Below are 21,583 nucleotides of genomic sequence, written 5' to 3'. Positions count from 1 at the left end.
TTTGGATTGGAGCATGCGAGATATTCTAAGACTCAGTAACCCAATGAGTTTAGAATTACCATTTGAAGGGAAGGTAGTAGTCCTCGAAAGAGATTTTCAACAAATATTACCTGTGATTGACAAAGAATATGAGATATCGTGCTTGCAACCATCAATTCATCATACATATGGAGAAATTGTAAGATATTGAGATTGACAAAGAACATGAGGCTCCAACATGTTGAATTTGATGAAGACTTGATCAACTTAAAGTCTTTTTCTGAATGGATAGCAAGCATAGGGAATGGAACAATTGGCGGTCCGAACGACGATAATGCGGTTATTGATATACCGGACAACCTGTTGTTGAATGCATCAGATGATCCTGTTGCATCAATCGTGAACAACACGTATCCAAATTTTACTTCTAATGTCAATGAAACTAAATATCTTCAAGGTAGAGCTATACTAGCACCGACTCTTAATGTTGTGGAGATTGTCAATGAGTACATGATTTCACTTAATGCAGCTGAGGCAAAGACATGCTTAAGTTTAGACACAACTTGCAGATCATATTGCAATGTTGATCTTTTACAAGACCTTTACACGCCTGAATTTTTAAATGCAATTAGGTGGTCTGGGGTGTCGAACCATGAATTGAAGCTAAAGGTTGGCGGTCCAGTTATGTTGTTAAGAAACATAGATTATTCCCTGGGGTTATGTAATGGCACTAGGTTAGTTATCATAAGAACTAGAAACCACGTTCTTGAGTCAAAAATTCTGACAAGCAGTAATACTAGACATAAGGTTCTTATTCCAATGATGACATTAACCCCATCTAACCCTAAGTTGCTTTTCGAACTACGAAGAAGGTAATTCCCTTATTGTGTTGTATGCAATAACAATCAATAAAAGTCAAAGGGTAATCACTATCTCATATTGGGTTGTACTTGAAAAAATCAATTTTCAGTCACGAACAATTATACGAACTATCTCTAGAATTACAAATTGCAAATGATTAAAAATTTTGATTTGTGACAAAAATGGGGCCAAACAAATTCAATGACAAATGTAGTTTTTAAAGAGGTTTTTTTAAATTTATAATAGTTTTCTCGAGATGTATTAACCTTTTAAACAAATGTATCACATTACTATATTCACTTCTTAAGCTTTAATTATTGTCGTTTTTATTTACATATACAAGAATACTATGATTGTCAAATTTAAATAAATTCAATACATATGAACTTCCGTGCACCGATAATGAACTAGTTTAGTAGTTATGATAACAAAAATTAAAATACACGGACTAGTTTAGTACCAAATACAAAGTTTAACAACTACCTATGTAATTTACCCAATAGTATAGTAACCCATCGTACTTTCTTTGGAATAGGACCGATTGGCACACCATATTGAGTCTCCAAGGCTTTAGAACAAGCTAATCTTGGATCCAACGAACAACTTTGGTTGCATAACTCTTGTTCCAGTTCTATCTTCTATGATTATGATCTATCTTCTTGATGAGGGAAAAGATTATCGGCTTCATAATTACTCCAATACTCGGGAATACAACCAATAACAGAGGTGACACAAGCTCGTTGGGGAGTCGCTCCATTGACGTCATCTTGTTTAAAGCCCAGAAAAGACACGTGGCAGACACATCTCAATATGCCGACTAACCTATTGCCCAGCAAAGATTCTTCGGATTCCTCAGCATCAATTATAGCCTCGATGATCATGGAGATAGGAACTATCTCAAACCTTTCAGAAACCGATTATTGAACCCATATCTCTAAGATCATGGTTCCGCAAGGGATGAGAGGAGGATCCCGACGATTCGAAAAATGAATCCTTATCTTAACAAGAGAATAAAGAGAAGGTAACTAGCACAGGTAAAGGATTTGATCTTTTCTTCTCTTTTCCTAAGTTCTTTACTGTCTACTGAGAACTAGAGATACCCCATTAAACTGACTTAATCGTCGAAGTGATCTCGAGGGAGCAAGTCCCCGACGTCATCTCTTTGTAGGTACCTAGTCCGAGGCAGAAGAGGTTAATCAGCTACTACATCATCACTTCCCCTTTCCTGAAAGTACTTTCTTTGGAAATATCAATACATCAAGAATAAGATCCTCCAATTCCATAAACATTAACTTAACTTCCTCTCTTTTCAAGTGGCCAATCAACCTTTCTTCACTTGAGCTTCAAAAGGAAATGGGAAAAGCTAGGAAATAATAAAGAGATCCCCAAGAATACCTCCTCATTGAACTACTCACCACTTTAATATGAAAGAACAATCATCTTAATAGTTCTTTAAATTGGTTATTTCATCCCAATTATAGGGCTAACAGTGGCAGCTGAAAGATACTGAAACTGTCCCTGTTCCCCGCATAGATACATTAATTAAGAAAAAGAAATTATAGGAAGATGGTGCAATACAACAAATTGAATGATTATAATAAAGTTAATAACCATGAGTATTCCTGGACTCCTTTCTTTTTACAATTTCCCCTCCCCCTGAACTATTATTTTTACTAACTAATAACTAATGAACAAACAAACAATAAATTGGCATATGACCCTTTATACTGGAATTGGGATATAGAAAGGAAAACAAAATCCAAGATGCTCGCAAACTACAGTAATACAGGCTATATTTCCCCAAGCTGACAGAATAGAAGAATCCAGGGAATGACATATTTTCTAACTTGTTCCGTAACTTCAAATGCTTACTGTTTCTCCTGCACTTGGCGGCCATTAGTGTCCTCCTGTTGGGCACTCTGACTCTGACTCTCATTGGCAGATTTGTCGTCAGTTGGCTCCTCAACATTCGCTGGCTTTCCCTGATGAATTTGAATAATATGAAGTTAATACAGGGAGGTCAATGATCATTTATCTAGAAGAGCTCTCACAAGGCACACACCTCATGTTGCCTGACTATAATTGTGAAAGAGAAACAGAATCGGTACATTTAAGGATTCAAGCATCGCTTCCTTCAAAAGGTTAAATTAATGATCGAATGTTTACTAGAATACAACCTACAAAACTGCAGCCTATACATTAGACCTTCAACAGTGTATTTACTGTGCAAGAATAAAGGTTCACAGAAACAGTGAGATTGCAGCAATGCATCCCCAACTGAACTACAACATGCAAAGTTATAAACGGTTTTACTATATACATCAGGTTGATGCCTTCACTGATAACTATGTCTCCACTGTAGTTCCAAAATACGATAACAAGATTTTCTTTTCTGATGCTATAGTTATAGTGGAGAGTAGTTGAGGGAATGAAAAGTTATTTCTCTTTTGACAAATAGGTATGAATATTTCACAAAGATAAAGCTTCACCGGACAAGTAAATCATTTATGAACTTTGATGGTTTCTCAACAATTTTCAACATCAGGTGAATAATTTAGAGTAACGAGGGGCTGCACATTAAGTTCAAGTGAGTATTACTCTAGCGTCCAACTCTAAACACGGCTACATTATCTTAATTCTTCTCTTGGCATTAAAACCCCAGGTTGCTAAAGCAGTTGTCATTGAAAAACTTGTTAGACTTCAGGATTCTACCCATTTTGATTAAATGTTATTTTTGCATTAAATAGATTATCCATGCCACAAGGGAAAGATTTTGAAAAGGAAGCTTGAGCAATTCTATGGTGAACAGTTTCTTTTAGCTGTTTTTAAGCTTAAAAACAGCTTAAGGCATTTGGTTGCTAATATTTTTGCTTCATGCAAAGTTTGTGGACCAAAAGATGCTATACAGCACAAAACTTGAAGAAAAGCACGAGAAATTACATGTTTTATTTATTATTTATTTGTAATTGTAAAGAAACAGATATGATATTGTTCTTACATTTTTATATAACTGTTCCTAAAATATAATATTTGTTTTATTCTAGGGGAATTTTTATCACTTCCTAAATTATTCTACTACCAACATGACTAAAAAAAACTAGTTTTTTTAAGCATTTACCAAACACTCATCCAGAGATTTTTCCAAACTACCTTCTTACTGCTTTTTAAGTTAGCATTTTAATGAAGAAAATAATACATTGCCAAAATGACCCTTAATAGAACAATTTTTACTCTATAGGTATTGGCTGGACATAGAAAAGTACTAGAGATATCAACGAAATCTGTGAATTATTAATGTTAGCTAGGTTTGCATGAGGATTCCATAAATTTTAAGCAATCTAAGCAACTAGTGATTAAAGATTATCAATAAAAGAGATATAATCAGATATCGCAACATGTAGCTTTCATTCCATACACTCCTGTATCAACCACTCTCGATAATTGGTCCACTCATCTGGCACAATGATACAGGCTTTCAACAATGTTGAAAGTGAGCAATTTGTTATTTTAAGTGGGTATGCTAAGGCTTCAACGAAGTCGCTGGGGAAATTTTTCTAAAAACATCTATATTCCAATATAAGCCATACAACAAGCCAACATCCCAAAGCTCAGGCTTGACTTGTTAGCAGCATACTTCATATCTTCTACCAATAGAAAAAGAAATGGGCATATATGTTACCAACTGGAGCTGGTCCTGATTATATCATATATCAAATTACTTGCCTAAAAATAATTGTTTTTGGACTCATTCAAATGTGGATTAGTAATCATTTCAACTTATTTAGAATCATATAACTGACCTTGTTCCTGTCACGCCAACCCAGTCCAAATGGTCTAGATAGCAAACTGATCTTTCTCACAGGAAGCTCCTGGGTAGACTCTTGATTGCTCCGCCCAGGTGAAGAATCTTGCTGCACAGATCTACAGGCCACACTTGCATCCATCAAAAGAGGTAATAACAACCAGAGAAGATAAATATGCATGCAGAACAAAGAGCACTTATGCAGCTGACAAGAAAATAAAAAAAATAAAAATTCATAAATTAAATGACAAGAAGAGGCTGGATAAATATTGAAAAACCAACTGTGCTGCATCTGGTTTCTTGAGTCACCAACAACGTTTGTGAAATCATGACAACAAAACAAAAGCAGTATCATATGGGGATAAATCTTGTCAAATAAAAACAGAAATTTGTGATGTAGCACAAAAAAAGAAAGAAAATTGTAATCATGCATAAAATAAATGGATGTCTCTAAAATGAGTACATACCGTGGAGATGGTTGTGCTTTACTTTGGCCAGATTGGTACTGTAAAGTGGCTTCCAACATTGTCTCCGCCATCACCACCCTCTTCTCCATCTCAGCCAGGTTAGCAGTAACCTCCTCATATTTTTCCTGCATGGGAAGTTGTTTTAGCAAAATATCTAAAATTGAAGTTGTTAGTTTGTGTTTCTTGTTTCCAATGTACCAAAACATATATATAATCTAAATTGAAGGCCCATAAATTAATGGACCTGAAAACTTAGTGTGAATATTAACAAAGCTAGAGAATCTAGTATCTACCAAACCATCAAGTGTGTCTATAACTTGAAGCAAACAACAACAATAATATATCCAGCCTTTATCCCACTATGTAGGGTTGGCTACATGAATTCTAGACTTCCATGTATTTCTGTCTTTTGTCCTATCTTTATTTAGATCCATACACTTCATATTAAACTTTAATGTTTCTCTCAAAATCTTTTTGGGTCTGTCTCTATCTCTTTTTTTGACTAATTGTTTCATTTCATCAACTCTCCTCACAGGAGCGTCTCTTGGTCTCCTTCTCACATGACCAAACCATCTTAGTCTAGTCTCTCTCATGTTCTCCTCGATTGGCACTACTCTTACCTTATTACGAATAACTTCATTTCTAATTTTATCTTTTTTTGTATGGACGCACATCCATCTTAACATTCTCATCTCCGTTACGCTCGTCTTTTGCTCATGCTGGTATTTGACTGTCCAACATTCTAAGCCATACAATAAGACTGATCTTATAGCTATCCTATAAAATTTTCCTTTTAGTTTTAATGAGATTTTACCATCACATAATACCCCCGATGCATTTATCCATTTTAGCCAATCTGCCTTAATTCTATGTGTGACATCCTCGGCCACACATATTTCTCATAAATAAACATAGTGGAAGACAGTCAATGATGATATGCATGAAACCCAGGAAGTGAAAAAAGAGAGAATAATAAATGTAAATAAGGATAATATTCAAGCTAAACAGAAGAATTCTAACCAGATTAAAATTATATGCTTTTCAAGTAAACCCAATTATAGAGAGCAACCGTGCTTAAAAAACTACTTGCACAGACTTTTTAAGGAAGAAGAAGAATATTGTTTGTTTTGTTATCATTCCAAAAACTATCTTTTGGCTCTGAAATTTGAAAAAAAAAAAAAAAAGGGAAGAACAAGTACGATGAGACATGTTATGCATATTTCAACAAATTTGTCTCAAAACAGTAATAGAAAACAAATAATGAAAAGTTTTCAGGTTTTGGAAATTTTTATACATAAAACAAGAAAGCCATATGAAAATATTGGGGGCCCATTTGGTTACAGCTCCAAAACAGAATAAACTAGGGAAAGAGTACTGGGTGAATTGATCTCAGGAATTGTCTCTATCAAATTTGTCTCTCGACACCTCATTTATAGGAAGAGACAAATATGACAAATACACTTTCTTTTGGTTCCACGTATCACTCCCAGATGAAAATAAAAGATTATATGAAAAAAATGGTATTTTCTAAGTTTTTGGTTCTGAAAGCAACAAAAGCACAGAAATCATAACCAAATGAGTAATTGTAACTCAACTTTTAGATTTTTCTCTTCCTTTCTTTTCCACGGAGGGAGGGAAAACAGTTATTACTATGCTATTATGACATGTATACCAGTACAATTAGTACATAGCCACTAGGACATCATCTGTTTGAAGCATGGGAAGAGCCACTAGGCATGTGGTGGGAGGCCATGTGTGACACTCCATATCTTGCTTGAGGATTTGAGTGAGAGGTGGTAATGGACAGAGGTGATAATTGACCTAAAATCGACTTTGGCATCAACTGTCTGAATGCAGAATGACAATCAACCATCAGTCAACTGTATTGATCAATTTTGTGAAGCATCTATGGGTCAACAATCGACTATTGCATTGACTACTGAAGTAGGTGAATTAATTCAGGTAAGTAGCTGATTTCATAGATTCATACAGTAAACTAGGCAATTGAATCTTTAACTAAGGGATGCCACTCAACTCACTAGCTCTAGCTGAAAATATTTAAATCCAGATAGAGGACATACATAGATTGAGACATGATATCTGTTTGAATTACAAAAATAAGAATCATAATATTTAATGGTGCTACTTTACCAGATGAGTAATCAACCAATTAGGCACACCAAAGAGAATGTTTTTGGTCCAAACATATTTCAGGAAAAGATTGAATTGATATGAATTTTATTAGGAAAAGAAAGATCAAACAAAACCAGATGTTGGCACTTTATATCATACTTAAAATGAAAATTATTCAATCAAAGGATTCTCCACAATATAAGAAGTGAAAAATGGCTTCAAAGGATTCTCTGAAGTTTCAGGTCATGCACGAGAGTTTAAAAAAAAGTAGGCATCACAGTATGAGCTGCAAATTCCATGTAATGGCTAAATTGTTCTTGTTTCTCATCGAAGGGCCTTCTAGTTAGAGTGCAGATCAAGGAATGATGACAATATTTATGTTCTACTAAGTTTGCATATTTGATATTCCCAGAGAAGGATAAGAGTAAAGTAAGAGGACAAGAGTCACCACTCACCAGACACCTTATTACCCAAAAACTATTAAAGAAAAGAAAAGAAAAGAAATTATGGAAGGGAAGGGAAAAGATTAAATAGTTTGAACTGACATGCTTGCTTAACTCCTGATTTGTTCGATACAATAATATCACAAATGTGAGAAACTTAAATGGCAAGAACATAGTTCTAACTAATTTGTATTTGCTGCTGCGTATAGCATAACTATTATAGATCAGTGGCAGAAGACATAAGTTGACGCACAAAATACAACCTGAAGCATTTGAGCAGCATATCTCTGAGCTGCTGCATCTTGCTCAGCAAATCTGCGGGCATCTTCTGTTACCCTTTGTTCTTGCTCTACCCTCATCAAAACCTATAAATACATCATAATTAAGACATCCTCCTAAGATGTATCAACAAAAGAGAGACTAGACCTAGTTTCAAGTATGTAATAATTGAAGATAAAGCAACACAAACCTGAAGCATGGCATTTTCTTGTTCCTGCTTATCAGCAAGGGCCTGCCGAAGCCCAGCAACCTCTTGCTCTAGTTGCTCAACCTGAAGCCCATAAGCAGAAATTCAATATGAAAAATATTCATTTTAAACAAGGGAAAAGAATGAGATGGCCAGACACTAAATGACAATCTTACTTAAGACAATGAGCAACTGCACCAAACAATTTTGTGGATCTGTGCAGAGAAAGGTGAAAGCATTGTAGGCTTGCAGCAGATATTTTTTTGTTTGATCTTTAATTCTTTTAATTCAGAATGAGAGAGAAAAAGGAAAGAAGAAAAAATACAAAGGAAATACAATACAAGAAGAGTGAGAAATTTTGGAGAGACCGAGCCTGATCTGGTAGCATAATTAAACAAATGAAGTAAGCTTACACATTTGAATACCATAATAAAATATCAGGGTTCGGATTAACATTCTTAGTTGGCTGAAAACATGTGCTTCCCAAAATCATGACAAAGGAACATATAACTTTAAACAACCATACAAAGACATAGAGAGAGAGTTGCATCCCAAAGCCTACAGCAATCAGCACAGGCTTGATATGATATGGCATGTTAATGAGGAAAATGGGTAGCATCAACTTGCTTACTGCGAGAACTCTAGTCAACCTCTGGTGACTCTTCTTCAACTTGCTTTCTTGTGATCCATGTCATTGTGACCTTTCTAGCTACAAAAGAACAGAGAAATGGGAACAAATCGAGAAGGCAACTGATAGTGACTGCGTGAACAGTATCAACTACTTGCCAGTTATCTCCGTTCTTTCCCATTTTCCTCTTTGTTTTGGCTTGTAAATTCCTTTTTCACATATCTCTTTTATATTTTTAGGGTCAATTCCTCTGTACCTATTTTTACGCCTAGACATACTGTTCAAAAATGGAAGTTTTGGCCGAGATATAGCCGAACTCTTAGAGATTTGCTAGCTGTTTCTTTCTGTAAATATAGTTCTAGTCAACTTCTGTAGATTAGGAAAGCTTGGCTTAGGTTAGCTAGAGTATTTATTTAATTCCTATTTTTGTGCCTTGTATTTTCTTACAAAAAGGGAAACATGTAAAGCATTTTAGTGTGTCAATAGACATGAATTATTTTCTCCCTGTTTTTGTGGTATCAGAGCAGTAACTTGATCACTGACTCTGTCTGAAAGAAAACCTAGGACTTGTCCCACAAAACCCTCTTTAGCGAACCTTTTTTTTACCATGGCTGAAGTTTCATCTGAGTCCACTCCCCCTACTAACTCATTGACAAACACTGAAACCAAAACCTCCAACTCGGATTCACACACTCTGTCCAGATCACCACTATCCGTTTGAAGGTGATAATTTTCTGCAATGGTCTCAGCCCGTTCGAATGTATATCCGAGGGCAAGGGAAGATTGGATATTTAACTGGAACTATGAAGGAACCAGAAAAAATGGACCCAATGTATGCTACTTGGGATGCAGAAAATTCCATGGATGAAGAAATCAGCTCCAACTATATGTGCTATCCGATGGATAAGAAACTCTGGGACAATATCAACCAGATGTACTCAGATCTGGGTAATCAGTCCCAAGTTTATGAATTGGCACTGAAACTTGGTGAGATCCGACAAGGAGAAGATAGTGTCACTAAGTATTTCAACTTGCTGAAACCATTGTGGTAAGACCTGGATCTATTTTAATGAATATGAATGGAAATCTACAGAAGACTGTAATCACAACAAGAAATTGGTGGAATACAATAGCAACTTTAAGTTTCTTGCCGGACTCAACATTGAATTTGATGAAGTAAGGAATAATTGGCAGACCTCCTCTTCCCCCAATTGGAGAAGTATTTTCTGAAGTAAGAAGAGAGGACAGCTGTAAGAATGTTATGCTTGGAAAAGGCTGCTGGTGTCTCTATCTTGAACTTGGCATTGGCTGCTTCTGATGCCAATGATCGCAAGACCACTATCAATCAGCAGACAGATGAAAAACCTCAAGTGTGGTGTGACTACTACAACAAACCCCGCCATACTCAGAAACTTGCTGAAAGATTCATGGCAAACCAGCAAATTGGAAAAGCAACAAACTTGGTGACAAATCCAATCATGTGTATCCTTCAGCAAACGAAGCTGAGACAAGTCCCTTCAATAAAGAGGAGATGGACCATCTTCTTAAACTGTTAAAGTCCAATTCCTCATTTGGTATTCCTAGTGTTTCCTTGGCTCAAACAGGTAGTGACCCTAATGCTCTATCTTTCTATTCAAATTCTGCTCCTTGGATCATTGATTTTGGTGCTTCTGACCACATGACCAGTCTTTCTCATCTATTTAGTACTTAATTCACGTTGTTCTGGTAATAAAAAAAAAATAGAATTGCTGATGGTAGATTCTCACCTACTGCAGCAAAAGGCTTAATAAAAATCTCAGAGAATATAGATCTTAAATCTGTTCTTCATGTCCCTAAACTTGCCTGTAATCTTTTGTCTGTGAGTAAATTATTTAAAGATTCTAACTGTCGTGTTACTTCCTTTGATTCTCACTACAAGTTCCAGGACCATAGCTCAGGAAGGATGATTTGGCAGTGATAGGATGATAGACAGTCTTACTATTTTGATGACAATCTCTTCAATAATAAAAAAAAACTCAAGGCATACAATTCTTGTTCATGAACAAATAATGCTTTGCATCTTAGACTAAGACATCCTAGTTTCTCTTATCTTAAACATTTATTTTCTACTTTATTTAAAAATTTGGATTCTTCATCTTTTCAATGTGAGAGTTGTCAGTTATCAAAAAAGCCATGGTGCTACTTATATCTCAAAACCCTATCATATTTCAAAACCATTTTATTTGATTCATAGTGATGTTTGGGGCCCTTCAAAGGTCCCCACTTTATCTAAAAAAAAAAATGGTTTGTGACATTCATAGATGATCATAGACAATCGTGTTGGGTATATTTCACGAGTGAAAAATCTGAAGTGGAAAAATTGTTCAAAGTGCTTTACAATATGGTTGAAAATCAATTTCAAACAAAAATCAGTATACTTCCCTTTGATAATGGAATAGAATATTTAGAATGCTTGGGAAATTTTTTGAAAGAGAAAGGCATCCTACATCAGTCTACATGTTGTGATACTCCTAATCAAAATGAAAAAATAAACATTTACTTGAAGTGGCTTGCATCATCATGTTTTTGTCACGACCCTGGTCCTAACTAAGGTTTTCTTTGAAGATAAAATTGAAACCAAGGGAGAAATAGAAAGAAATGTGGGAGAAACAAAGAGACTTCAATAATCTTCTTCATGATTAATACATAATGCCACGACAGTGTGGGTTTAGCTTTATATATAAGCTATCCACAAATTCTACAAGACAACTTACCACTCTTCCACTACCAATTACTGCTCCTAAATCACTTCCACTACCTCCCCACTACTCCATATCTGTTACTTAACTGTTCCTAGAACATAACTGTAAATAACAACTAAATAAAAATATAACAAATGAAATAAAAAATAAATTCCTAATTCTAGGGGTTGTGACATTCCTCCTCTTAAAAGATTTCTTGTCCCCAAGATATCATGGTAACTAGCTACTCCTTCATCATCCAATCCTCACAACGTCTTTTTCTTATACCATCCCTTCATCTACTTCAATTTCTTCATAAATTATGTGCATATCGAAATAAAGGGGCTGACTTTCTTGAGTTTCCATTGTGGACAAGTCGATACACTCTAGGCAGAACTTCCAACTATCTTCTAGGGCAACAAATCTTGTTTCCCCAGGTTCCATTCCCTCATAGCTACAACAATGAGGAGTCCCATTGAATTCATGAAAAGGGCAATACTTTTGGACCCAAATAGGATGCTCTACATACTCAATTAACCCAGCCGCGTTTGTTATTAAGGAATGCTTGCAAACATCGCATTTTGGGTGATAGAGCTTCTTGTAGCAAGACTCATGATAAGGATCACTCCCAAGCATAGAAAACTCCTCATTGCAAATGTTGATTGCAAGCACATTTGAAACATTCTAGATGCCAAACTACACCCAAGCGATTCAAGCTTTCATAGCCCATCTCAATGTTGCAGCCCGAACATACCCTAAACCCTTGGATAGCTTTGGCCGGTTGTTCATCTTCTTCCCATGGACACTCATTGTCTTCCAGAATTTGTTCCTCCTCTAACAAAAAATCCTCCTACAAGTTGACTTGCGGTTCTAGGAATCAAATCATTTCCTAGCAGGAGTGGTTCTTCAACTGTCATAGGAACTAGTCTCTTTTGTTGAATAATCGGATCAAAACATTCCCTAGAGAGTAATTCAGTTGAAAGACTAACTTGATAACGTTTGGCCATCATGATCATGAGTTCGTCCAATTTCCTTCCAAATCTATTTGTAGAAGCTTCAAGCGTCTGGCAACCATTAGCTATGGAGAAAATCCAAAAAAGAAAAGCTAGATCTGAGGCTGAGAAACTGCTGCTATGATGCCAAATGTCAAGACCCTAGTCCTAACTAAGGTTTTCTTCGAAGATAGAATTGAAAGAGAGGGAGAAATAGAAAAATGAGGGAGAAACAAATAGACTTCAATAATCTTCTTGACAACTCATGCATAACGCCTCTGCAGTATGGGTTTAGCTTTATATATAGGCTATCCATAGATTCTACAAGACTGTTACCACTCTTCCACTACTAGTAACTACTTCTAAATCGCTTCCACTACCTCCCTACCACTCCATATCTATTACTTAACTGTTCTTAGAACATAACTGTAAATAACAACTAAATAAAGATATAACTGAAATGAAAAATAACTTCCTAATTTTAGGGGTCATGACAGTTTTCTATGCATATTCCAAAGTACTTACAGGGAGAAGCTGTTTTAACAACATCCTATTGATTAATAGGATGCCTACTCGGGTTTTAAAATATATCACACCTTTAGGGTGCCTCAAAAACACTTTTCCAGAACCTAGAATACAATCTGACTTGCCTTTAAAAGTTTTGGGCTGCACTGTATTTGTTCACATACCCAGCAAATTTAGATCTAAACTTGATCCTAGAGCTGAAAAATGTGTTTTCATAGGTTGTGTGCCAAACAAAAAGGGATACAAGTGTTATAACCCTCAAACTAGAAAAATCCATTTATGGATGTTTCTTTTTTTGAAAATCAACCTTACTTTAGTAAAAAATATCTGCAGGGGGAGAAAAAGAGAGAAGACAATTTTGGAACATTTTTGCTCCTCTACCTAATACAATTGTTTATGATTCCACTTACCCTATTTTTTCTCCTATTCTTTCCGAAACACAAACTCAAGAAAAACTGTTTTGCGATGTTGGAAATTCTAGTCAACCATTGCCAAGTATAGATGTGTTGGAAAAATCAGGAAGATGAAACCTTGAAGGCCTAAAATTAAGAGGTAGGGTTGTTAGGGCATTTCAAAGTTAAAAGGAGATAAGAGATAAAGGATAAGGCTTGGTTTGTGATCAGGTTATTGGGGAAAAAGTTTCAAGTTAAAAGAGATAAGAAATGAGAAAATAAAGCACCAAGAAAGGAGATTACACATAACTTAGATAATCCTATCAGAAAAATCAAGTTTAAAGTTTTTTTTTATTTCATTTATCATGTATTCCCGTACTTTAGGAAGAGATTAGATGTACTCATGTATAAATACCCTACTCGAGATCAAGGAATGGTAGAAAAACAGTCCTCATTTATTCAAGTTCCTCCCTACTCTTTCTAACCTCTCGGCTACAACATTTAAAGGGGTACCCGAATACATCTTTTCAAACCCAGTTTTTTTTTTTTTTTGTTCAAGATGCATCACAAATAGGGGGAGAAATACTACAAAATGATCAAAACAATCTGAATTCTGAGCATCTGGTTTATACTAGAAGAAGAACTCATGAAAAGGGTAAAGATCTTCCTATTACTCTAGCACAAAATCAATCAAAATCTCCAAGAGATGGTCCTTCAAATATTCTAGGTAATCCTATTCCTAGTTCATCTCCAATTCCAATTCCTTCTTCTATTGTGACTTCTAACGATGAGCCCTCAGATCTTAATGTTCCTATAGCTACCAGGAAAGGAATCTGAACATGTAACAACAATCCTATTGCCAAATATTTATCTTATCAGAGACTTTCTAATAACCATTGAGCATTTACCTCCAAATTTTTTCACGTGTTTGTTCCAAGAAACATTCAGGAAGCTCTAAATGATCCAAATTGGAAGTTATGGAAGAGATGAATGCTCTTAGGAAAAGTGGCACTTGGGAGGTAGTTGACTTGCCAAGGGCTAAGAAGACAATAGGGTGCAAATGGACATTTATGATAAAATGCTAGGTTGATGGTAGCATAGAAAGTTACAAGGCAAGGTTCGTGGTAAAAGGGTTTACACAGACCTACGGGATCAATTACCAAGAAACGTTCGCTCCAATAGCCAAAATAAACTCAATTTGGGTTTTTTATTATCTTTGGCTATAAATTTCAACTAGCCCTTACATCAATTGGATGTAAAAAATGCTTCCTAAATGAAGATTTGGGAGAGTTAAGTTTTTATGAGCCTACCACTTGGCTTTGAGGAAAGGTTTTGGTAAAGATAAAGTTTGTAGATTAAAGAAGTCTTTGTATGGCCTCAAACAATCCCCCGCGTGGTTTGAACACTTAGGGAACACAAGAAGTCATGGTTACTGTCAAAGCCAAACAGATCATACTGTGTTGTATAAACATTCAAGAGATGGAAAAATTGCTATCTTGATTGTTTATTGGATGATATAATATTGACAGGTGATGATAATGCTAAACTAAAAAGATCGAAGAAGTAAACAAACACTTTAGTAAAGACAAGCTCGATAATGGACTGATTTGCATGCCATACATTCCAACTACTGATCATATTGCTGATATAATCACAAGGGACTACATAAGAAGCAATTTGACAGTTTGATTGGCAAGCTGGCAATGGAAAATATCTTCAAGCCAGCTTGAGGGGGAGTGTTGAAAAATGAAAGACTCGGCTTAGATATTGTCAAATTCTTAGAGATTTGCTAGCTGTTTCTTTCTGCAAAAATATAGTTATAGTCAACTTCTGTAAGTTAGGAAAGCTTGGCTGTAGGTTAGCTAGAGTATTTATTTAATTCCTATTTCTGTGCCTTGTATTTTCCTATAAAAAGGGAAACATATAAAGGATTTTAGTGTGTCAATACAAAAATTATTTTCTCTCTTTCTTCCTTCAATGCCTATCACTTGATTGAAGCTTCCTTGCCTAGAGGTAGATGAGATGCTTCCATGGAGCCTTATAGCACCCAAGCAGCTAAGCATGCAAGGCGAGTGCCTTTGACTACACTGCTTAAGAATACTATGGATTATGCATAAATTTTCACTCTATTTGGTGATTTCTCCCAGCATTTCATGAAAGACTGCTAGATGAGAGACAACTGAGAGGAGAGTAGTCCAGGCTCAGATAGGACTCTGTTAAGTACGCCAATGAATAGCTCAGTGGGACTGTGTAATTTATCATATTTTAACATTATCAGTGCTAAAGAAAGAGCTCAACTACAATAGGATATATCATTTTCGTTTTTTTTTTTCTTTTTCTTTTGGTATCTCTAGCTAAGCAAGACAAAATCTCTAGAGCTCTATGGTATCAATTATTTTCACATGTGTGCAAGCATGCACACAAAATGCATCTTCTGCATTAACAACTGTGTTTCTAGAAGAGCAAGCAAATACATAATCACGTGAACAAGCCATATTTCTGATCAAGAAGAGATAGCGGGAGAAAAGTCATGGAGAAAGGAACTTCTGATATACCCTTGCACTCAATTGCCGTCGGTTATCCTGCTTGACCATCTCCATCAAGGCTGTCTCCAATTCCTCAGCTCTGGAAAAGAAAATTGACTGGTCAAAAACAAAATAATTACTTTCGGAACAATAAATGATAATCCTAATCATCTCTGGAAAGTAATAAATAAATTTACTCAGTGTTAGAAAATAAATTCAGGATGAAAATGACAGCAACTGCCATATATGATAAGTTTAAGTGGTTTCCAGTTAAAAGACTTTGCACCTGGGGCCTCATATCAGACAACTCTATTACTATGTAGCTTTTTCAATGATTGCTCCACGATGGGTGAAAGGCTCATTCTAATTTTAAATTCACAGGGAAATACCATTTTAAGCTAGGAGGTAAAGTATTTGTATCCATTATTAGCATATCCTAGTTTCATAGAATTGTCTTTGTCAGCAATTAGGTCCTAATCACGGGCAAGATCAGTGTTGATTGATTGATTATGAATGATTGATTGATTATGATTGTATATATTTCCTAAATTAGGATTGTATCTTCTAGATCTAGATTAGTATATATTTCCTTAATTTGTCGTATCCTAAAAGATGTATATTTCCTAATCTAGGTTTAGAAAGCTTTCCTAAGCTAGTCTTTGGCAACTTCCTAATCTTGTAAGGAAGTTTGTATAAATCATAATCCTCCCGTGGGAGATGAATAAGATTAAAGAGAAGCATCTTTACTATTTTTCTTGATATGGTATTAGAGCTCTAGGAACTCTTAACAGATTCCTTGGGACATTCGTAGCCTATCTCTTTCAATCTTCTCTCCGTTTGTTTTTTTCCACTCAAACTTCGTTGACAATGTCTACCATTCAAGACCCTACACCCGATTCAGCAGATACTAGCCATACCTCAGAGATTCCAGTTGTTGGAACTCAAAATGGGTGGGGGATTGCAGAACCTTCAAGCAACTTACCATTTGAACGGTAAGAACTACCTGAAATGGTCACAATTGATCCGCACCTTCCTTAAAGGAAAGGGGAAGCTCAACCACTTGTTGGGAACTGGCCCAAAGGAGAATGAGCCAGCGTTGGAAGCATGGGATGAAGAAGACTCCTAGGTGATGTCCTGGCTCTGGAATTCCATAATTCCAGGGATCAACAACACTATCGTGTTCTTAACAACAACCAAGGATATCTGGGAGGCCATAAAATTAATCTATTCAAAGGTCAAGGATGCAGCTCAGATTTATGAGATACGGACAAGGGTGGCAGCAACCAAGCAAGGTACGAAGACCATCATAGAGTACGCAAATTTATTGCAAACTCTATGGCAAGAACTGGACCACTACCAGTGTTTAAATGAAAAATGTAGTGAGGATGTTGCAATACATAAGAGATTTGTTGAAAAGGAACGAACATACGACTTCTTAGCCAACCTCAACATAGAATTGATGCGGTCAGAGTGCAAATTCTTGGCAAGGAGGACTTACCTTCCTCAAATGAGGTAATTTCTTTAATATGAGCAGAAGAAGGGAGAAGGAGTGTAATGTTGGAACCTATGGGGAAGAGTTCGAATAACAGCCAAAAGATGGCCATTTTTTCTTTCGGCCACTCCATTCTGTTGAGGAGTGTAGGGACAAGAGAATTCATGAATGACACCTTTTTGTTGAAAGAAAACAGATAGAGATAGGTTGAAAAAATCTTTAGTATTATTAGATCTAAACCTTTTTATTTCCACCCCAAATTGAGTTTTAATCATGTTGTAAAATATAGGGAAAACACGGCTTACTTCTGATTTGTTTTTAGCAAATATAACCAAACCACCCTTGTACAATCATCCACGAATATAACAAACCATCTTGTCCCAGAAATATTGGGAACATTTGATGAACCCCAAATGTCACTATGAATTAAAGAGAAAGGAGAATCAATCCTTTTATTGGATAGAGGAAAGACACTCTTTTATGTTTTGCAAGTTCACACATAGCACAACTAAAATGTTCAAAGTCAAGACCTTTGGCTAAATCAGAAACATTAACTTGAGAGTGAGAAAAAAGAGGTGACCAAGTCTATAATGTTGTAACCACATCTTATCTTCGTTGGATTGAGCTAGGCATGACAGAAGGGAAGAGACTCCTTCTTGTCCTGTCCACTTGGTTTCAACATAATGTACCAAAACATTATTGGGGGGGAGAAGCTCTAACAACCACCTCTTTCATCAATAAACTTCCATAAAAAAACCCTAGAATCTCATAGTCCTATTCAATTATTGACTGGCCATTTTCCTAATTTTCATGTGGCTAGTAATTGGCAACCCAAGATATTTCGGTGCACAGCCTATGTTCATGTTTCTACTACCAATAAAGGGAAGCTAGATCCTCGTGCTTAAAGTGTGCGTTCATTGGATATTCTTCTACAGAAAAGGTTATCGATGCTATCACCCTCCTTCGAAGAATTTTTTGTATCTGCAAATGTGACCCTTGTTGAGAATGAAGTCCTACTTTAAATCCTCTAGTACTCAAGAACAAAATCTAACCTTGACCAATAGGGATTCTCCTTTAATTCTCCCCTGACTATGATCTGTTACCTTCCTTGCACCCATCTTCTAATCTGAAGGATTCAATAAGTGTTACACCAGAGGAAGTTTCACCATCTACTCCTCGCCCATTACAGGTATATTCAAGGAGAGAGAAACCTAAATCTAATCCTATGCAAGCCCTAGCATCCATTGCAAGTCCTGCTAGTCCTAAAATCTCCCCAGATAGAAGTGACATTGACAATTCTGCCACCATTTTAGAGCCATCTCCAGGTATCTCCTCAATCGACCCTCTTGATAATAGCTTTGTAAAACCTATTGAATCCACACTCGAGACAGATACATATGACCTGGATTGGCCCATTGCACTTAGAAAAGGAACTAGAACCTATACCAAACATCCTTTACACCTATTTCTTACCTTTTCTAAGCTATCAACTACCCACATAGCCTTTCTTACCAACCTACATACTATTCCTATCCCAAAAAAATTTTCTAAAGCTATAGGGAATAAGAACTGGAAGGATGCCATGGATGTTGAGACGACGGCCCTAGAAAAAAACCAGACTTGGGATTTAGTGAAATTGCCTAAGGGAAAACATTCGGTGGGTTGTAAATGGGTCTATACTGTGAAATATAAGTTTAATGGGTCTCTAGATTGATACAAGGCGAGATTGGTTTCCAAGGGGTATACACACGTGTATGGGGTGGACTATTTGGACACATCTGCACCAGTGGCAAAGTTGAATACAGTTAAGGTTCTCCTTTCTTTGGCTACTAACCTAAATTGGCCACTGCATCAATTTGATGTCAAAAATGCTTTTTTGTATGGGAATCTAGAGAAGGAGGTACATATGGAAATGCCACCAGGTTATGGGACAACCACACTAGAACCAGTTGTATGCAAACTAAAAAAGGCCCTATATGGATTGAAACAGTCCCCACGGGCTTGGTTTGGAAGATTTACAAGTATAATGCTTAGCATGGGATATAGGCAAAGCCAAGGAGACCGTACACTTTTATTCAGCACTTGGCCACAGGGGGAGTGACAATGCTTATTATGTATGTGGATGGTATTGCTGTTACCGACAATAATGAGGAAGGTATGACCCAACTAAAGGAGTGTTTGGTGAAGGAATTCGAGATCAAAAATTTGGGGAGATTAAAATATTTTTTGGGAATAGAGGTGGCTCATTCAAAAGAAGGCATATTCATTTCCCAGCAAAAATATATAGTGGATCTCCTAAATGAAACTGGATTGCTAGGTTGCAAGGCAGTTGAAACCCCTATTGACTCGAATCGTAGGCTAAGAGAGGCTTTGGAGGAGAATATGGTTGACACAGGGGCTTATCAGAGGCTAATAGGGAAATTGATATATCTGGCCCATACTCTGCCAAATATAGCCTATGTTGTAGGGGTGATTAGTCAATTTATGCACAACCTAAAAGGAAGTCATCTCAGAGTTGTGTACAGAATACTTCACATTCAAAGGGAGCACCTGGGAGAGGCATTTTATTCAAGAAAAGAGAAGCCATGTGTCACGAACCTAGGGTTCGTGATGGGTTAGAAGAGGAATTGGGGAAGAACAAAGAAGAATTGAAGGGGGAGATTGAAGAGAATTAGGGAGAAAATTAAGAGGGATATTTGGATAGAAATGAGAGAGATGTAGAGAGAAATGAGGGAGAGAAGTAGAGAGAAAATGAGAGAGAATCAGATATTCATTTAATCAATTTCAGCATATCTTCTCTTGTAAGAGGCATTTATATAGGCTTCATCTAACAAAATAACAACATCCATGTGCTGTAACAGTATTGCAAAAATATCTCCTAACAACTTGCTAAGTCTATTACTATAATGCCCTTCTATGGAATCTTGGGTCATGACAATTCCCCCCTCCTTAAGAGAGTTCTTGTCCCCAAGAACTTGCCACAAGTAGCCATTACTCTTCATCCAACTCCAACCTTCTCTATGCAGATAATCCTCCTTTCTTTCTTTCTACTTCTAGGTCTCTTCTTCTTCATTCTTAGGTTTTCAAGATCAATTCCAAGTATGAATTGGCCCAGAATTTCAATAGGAAAACTTCATAACCATCCAAAACAAGTAAGAAGGGTAGATCTTCATCCATTGTTGCTGTTACTATATCCCCATTCAACCACAGCCATGTTTTGCTACAGAAATATCAACAGCAGCCTCAAAATGCAGCAATGGAGGTTTGTATTCTTTCCTTGAATACTCATACCAAGGCTGTTTGTGAGCATTAACATTAGGAGATGATGTAACTTCACTTCCAGCCAACGATTGCTCAATGATTGACACATGGCCAAGCGTCTTAGCACTAGTAAGAGTGCTTGAGAGGCAGCCAATTGATTGAGTGTCATCCTCCAATCCCTTTTCCTCACTTTTTTCTTCCTCCTCCTCTTCTTCCTCTTCCCCTTCTTCCTTAAAGTTGGATTGCTCTTGTTGCAGAATCCCAAAAACATCACCATCGAGAACTTCTTTTCCCTTTTGTCGGCTGCAATTCCCCTCTATTTGGACTTCTTTTTCAGCAATATCAGATGATCCCTCTGCATTGGCTGCCCTATCAATCTGTTCATGACAAGTTCCCTTCGAAGGATGTAATCCATCACCAATATCATCTCTGAAGTTGCCAACATCCTTCTTGATATTGCTGCCTAATTCAAAATACCCAAGCGCATACTCGGAAGTCAATGATGAATTAGTTTCCCACCTTCTTGTCTTCTCCTTCACCTCTCCATTTTAAGAAACTCCTCCTTATTAAAACTTCCATAATAGTTATCAAAGTATTCGGAGGGAAAACTGTAATGATACTCCTTAGTATCATTGCAACTTCTGGCGAAACATTCGACCGAATTCCTTGCACTTTTCATCAAACCCACTGCTGGTTCCTTGGTCCAATTGGCTGATCCCCTTCTTATGTTCCTTGTTGCTGCCAACTGAAAATGCACCCTTCTTTGGTTGCCACTGAAGCTCCATTTCAGCTGAAAATGAAGCATTCATCTGCTGCAATTGAGGCTCCATGTATGCACTGCTCCCCTTGGCTTTGTTTCCCTTTGCGCACACCTCAAGCACCAACAACCAATGAGCT

At 36.6% G+C, this 21,583-nt stretch overlaps 2 protein-coding genes across 5 annotated transcripts in view; one reads left to right on the top strand and one right to left on the bottom strand.

Annotated features, from left to right (window-relative positions):
* The first annotated feature begins 204 nt into the window (after positions 1-204).
* Positions 205-855, top strand: LOC127809351 (uncharacterized). The gene has a single exon (XM_052348115.1). It carries the CDS (start codon positions 205-207, stop codon positions 853-855), a length of 651 nt encoding a protein of 216 aa, XP_052204075.1.
* A 1,555-nt stretch (positions 856-2,410) lies between these two features.
* The window catches only part of LOC127809611 (uncharacterized), a 57,594-nt gene continuing 38,421 nt past the window's right edge, over positions 2,411-21,583 (bottom strand). Inside the window, exons 13-18 of one of the 4 annotated variants that reach the window (XM_052348541.1) lie at positions 15,964-16,033; positions 8,155-8,235; positions 7,949-8,050; positions 5,110-5,234; positions 4,641-4,761; positions 2,411-2,822 (exon numbers count right to left, since the gene is read on the bottom strand). In XM_052348541.1, the coding sequence (XP_052204501.1) occupies positions 2,709-2,822; positions 4,641-4,761; positions 5,110-5,234; positions 7,949-8,050; positions 8,155-8,235; positions 15,964-16,033 (613 nt within the window). In that variant the 3' untranslated portion in view covers positions 2,411-2,708. The remainder of the gene's footprint in view (positions 2,823-4,640; positions 4,762-5,109; positions 5,235-7,948; positions 8,051-8,154; positions 8,236-15,963; positions 16,034-21,583) is intronic. The other 3 variants (XM_052348544.1, XM_052348542.1, XM_052348543.1) reach the window with 3 other exon arrangements.

This window comes from Diospyros lotus, chromosome 9 (assembly GCF_014633365.1).
Source record: "Diospyros lotus cultivar Yz01 chromosome 9, ASM1463336v1, whole genome shotgun sequence".
NCBI lineage: Eukaryota > Viridiplantae > Streptophyta > Magnoliopsida > Ericales > Ebenaceae > Diospyros > Diospyros lotus.
This window is presented reverse-complemented; position numbering and strand designations above follow the sequence as displayed.

Excerpts from the sequence above, each read along its gene's own strand:
- LOC127809351 (XM_052348115.1), top strand. The coding sequence starts at position 205 with ATGAGGCTCCAACATGTTGAATTTGATGAAGACTTGATCAACTTAAAG.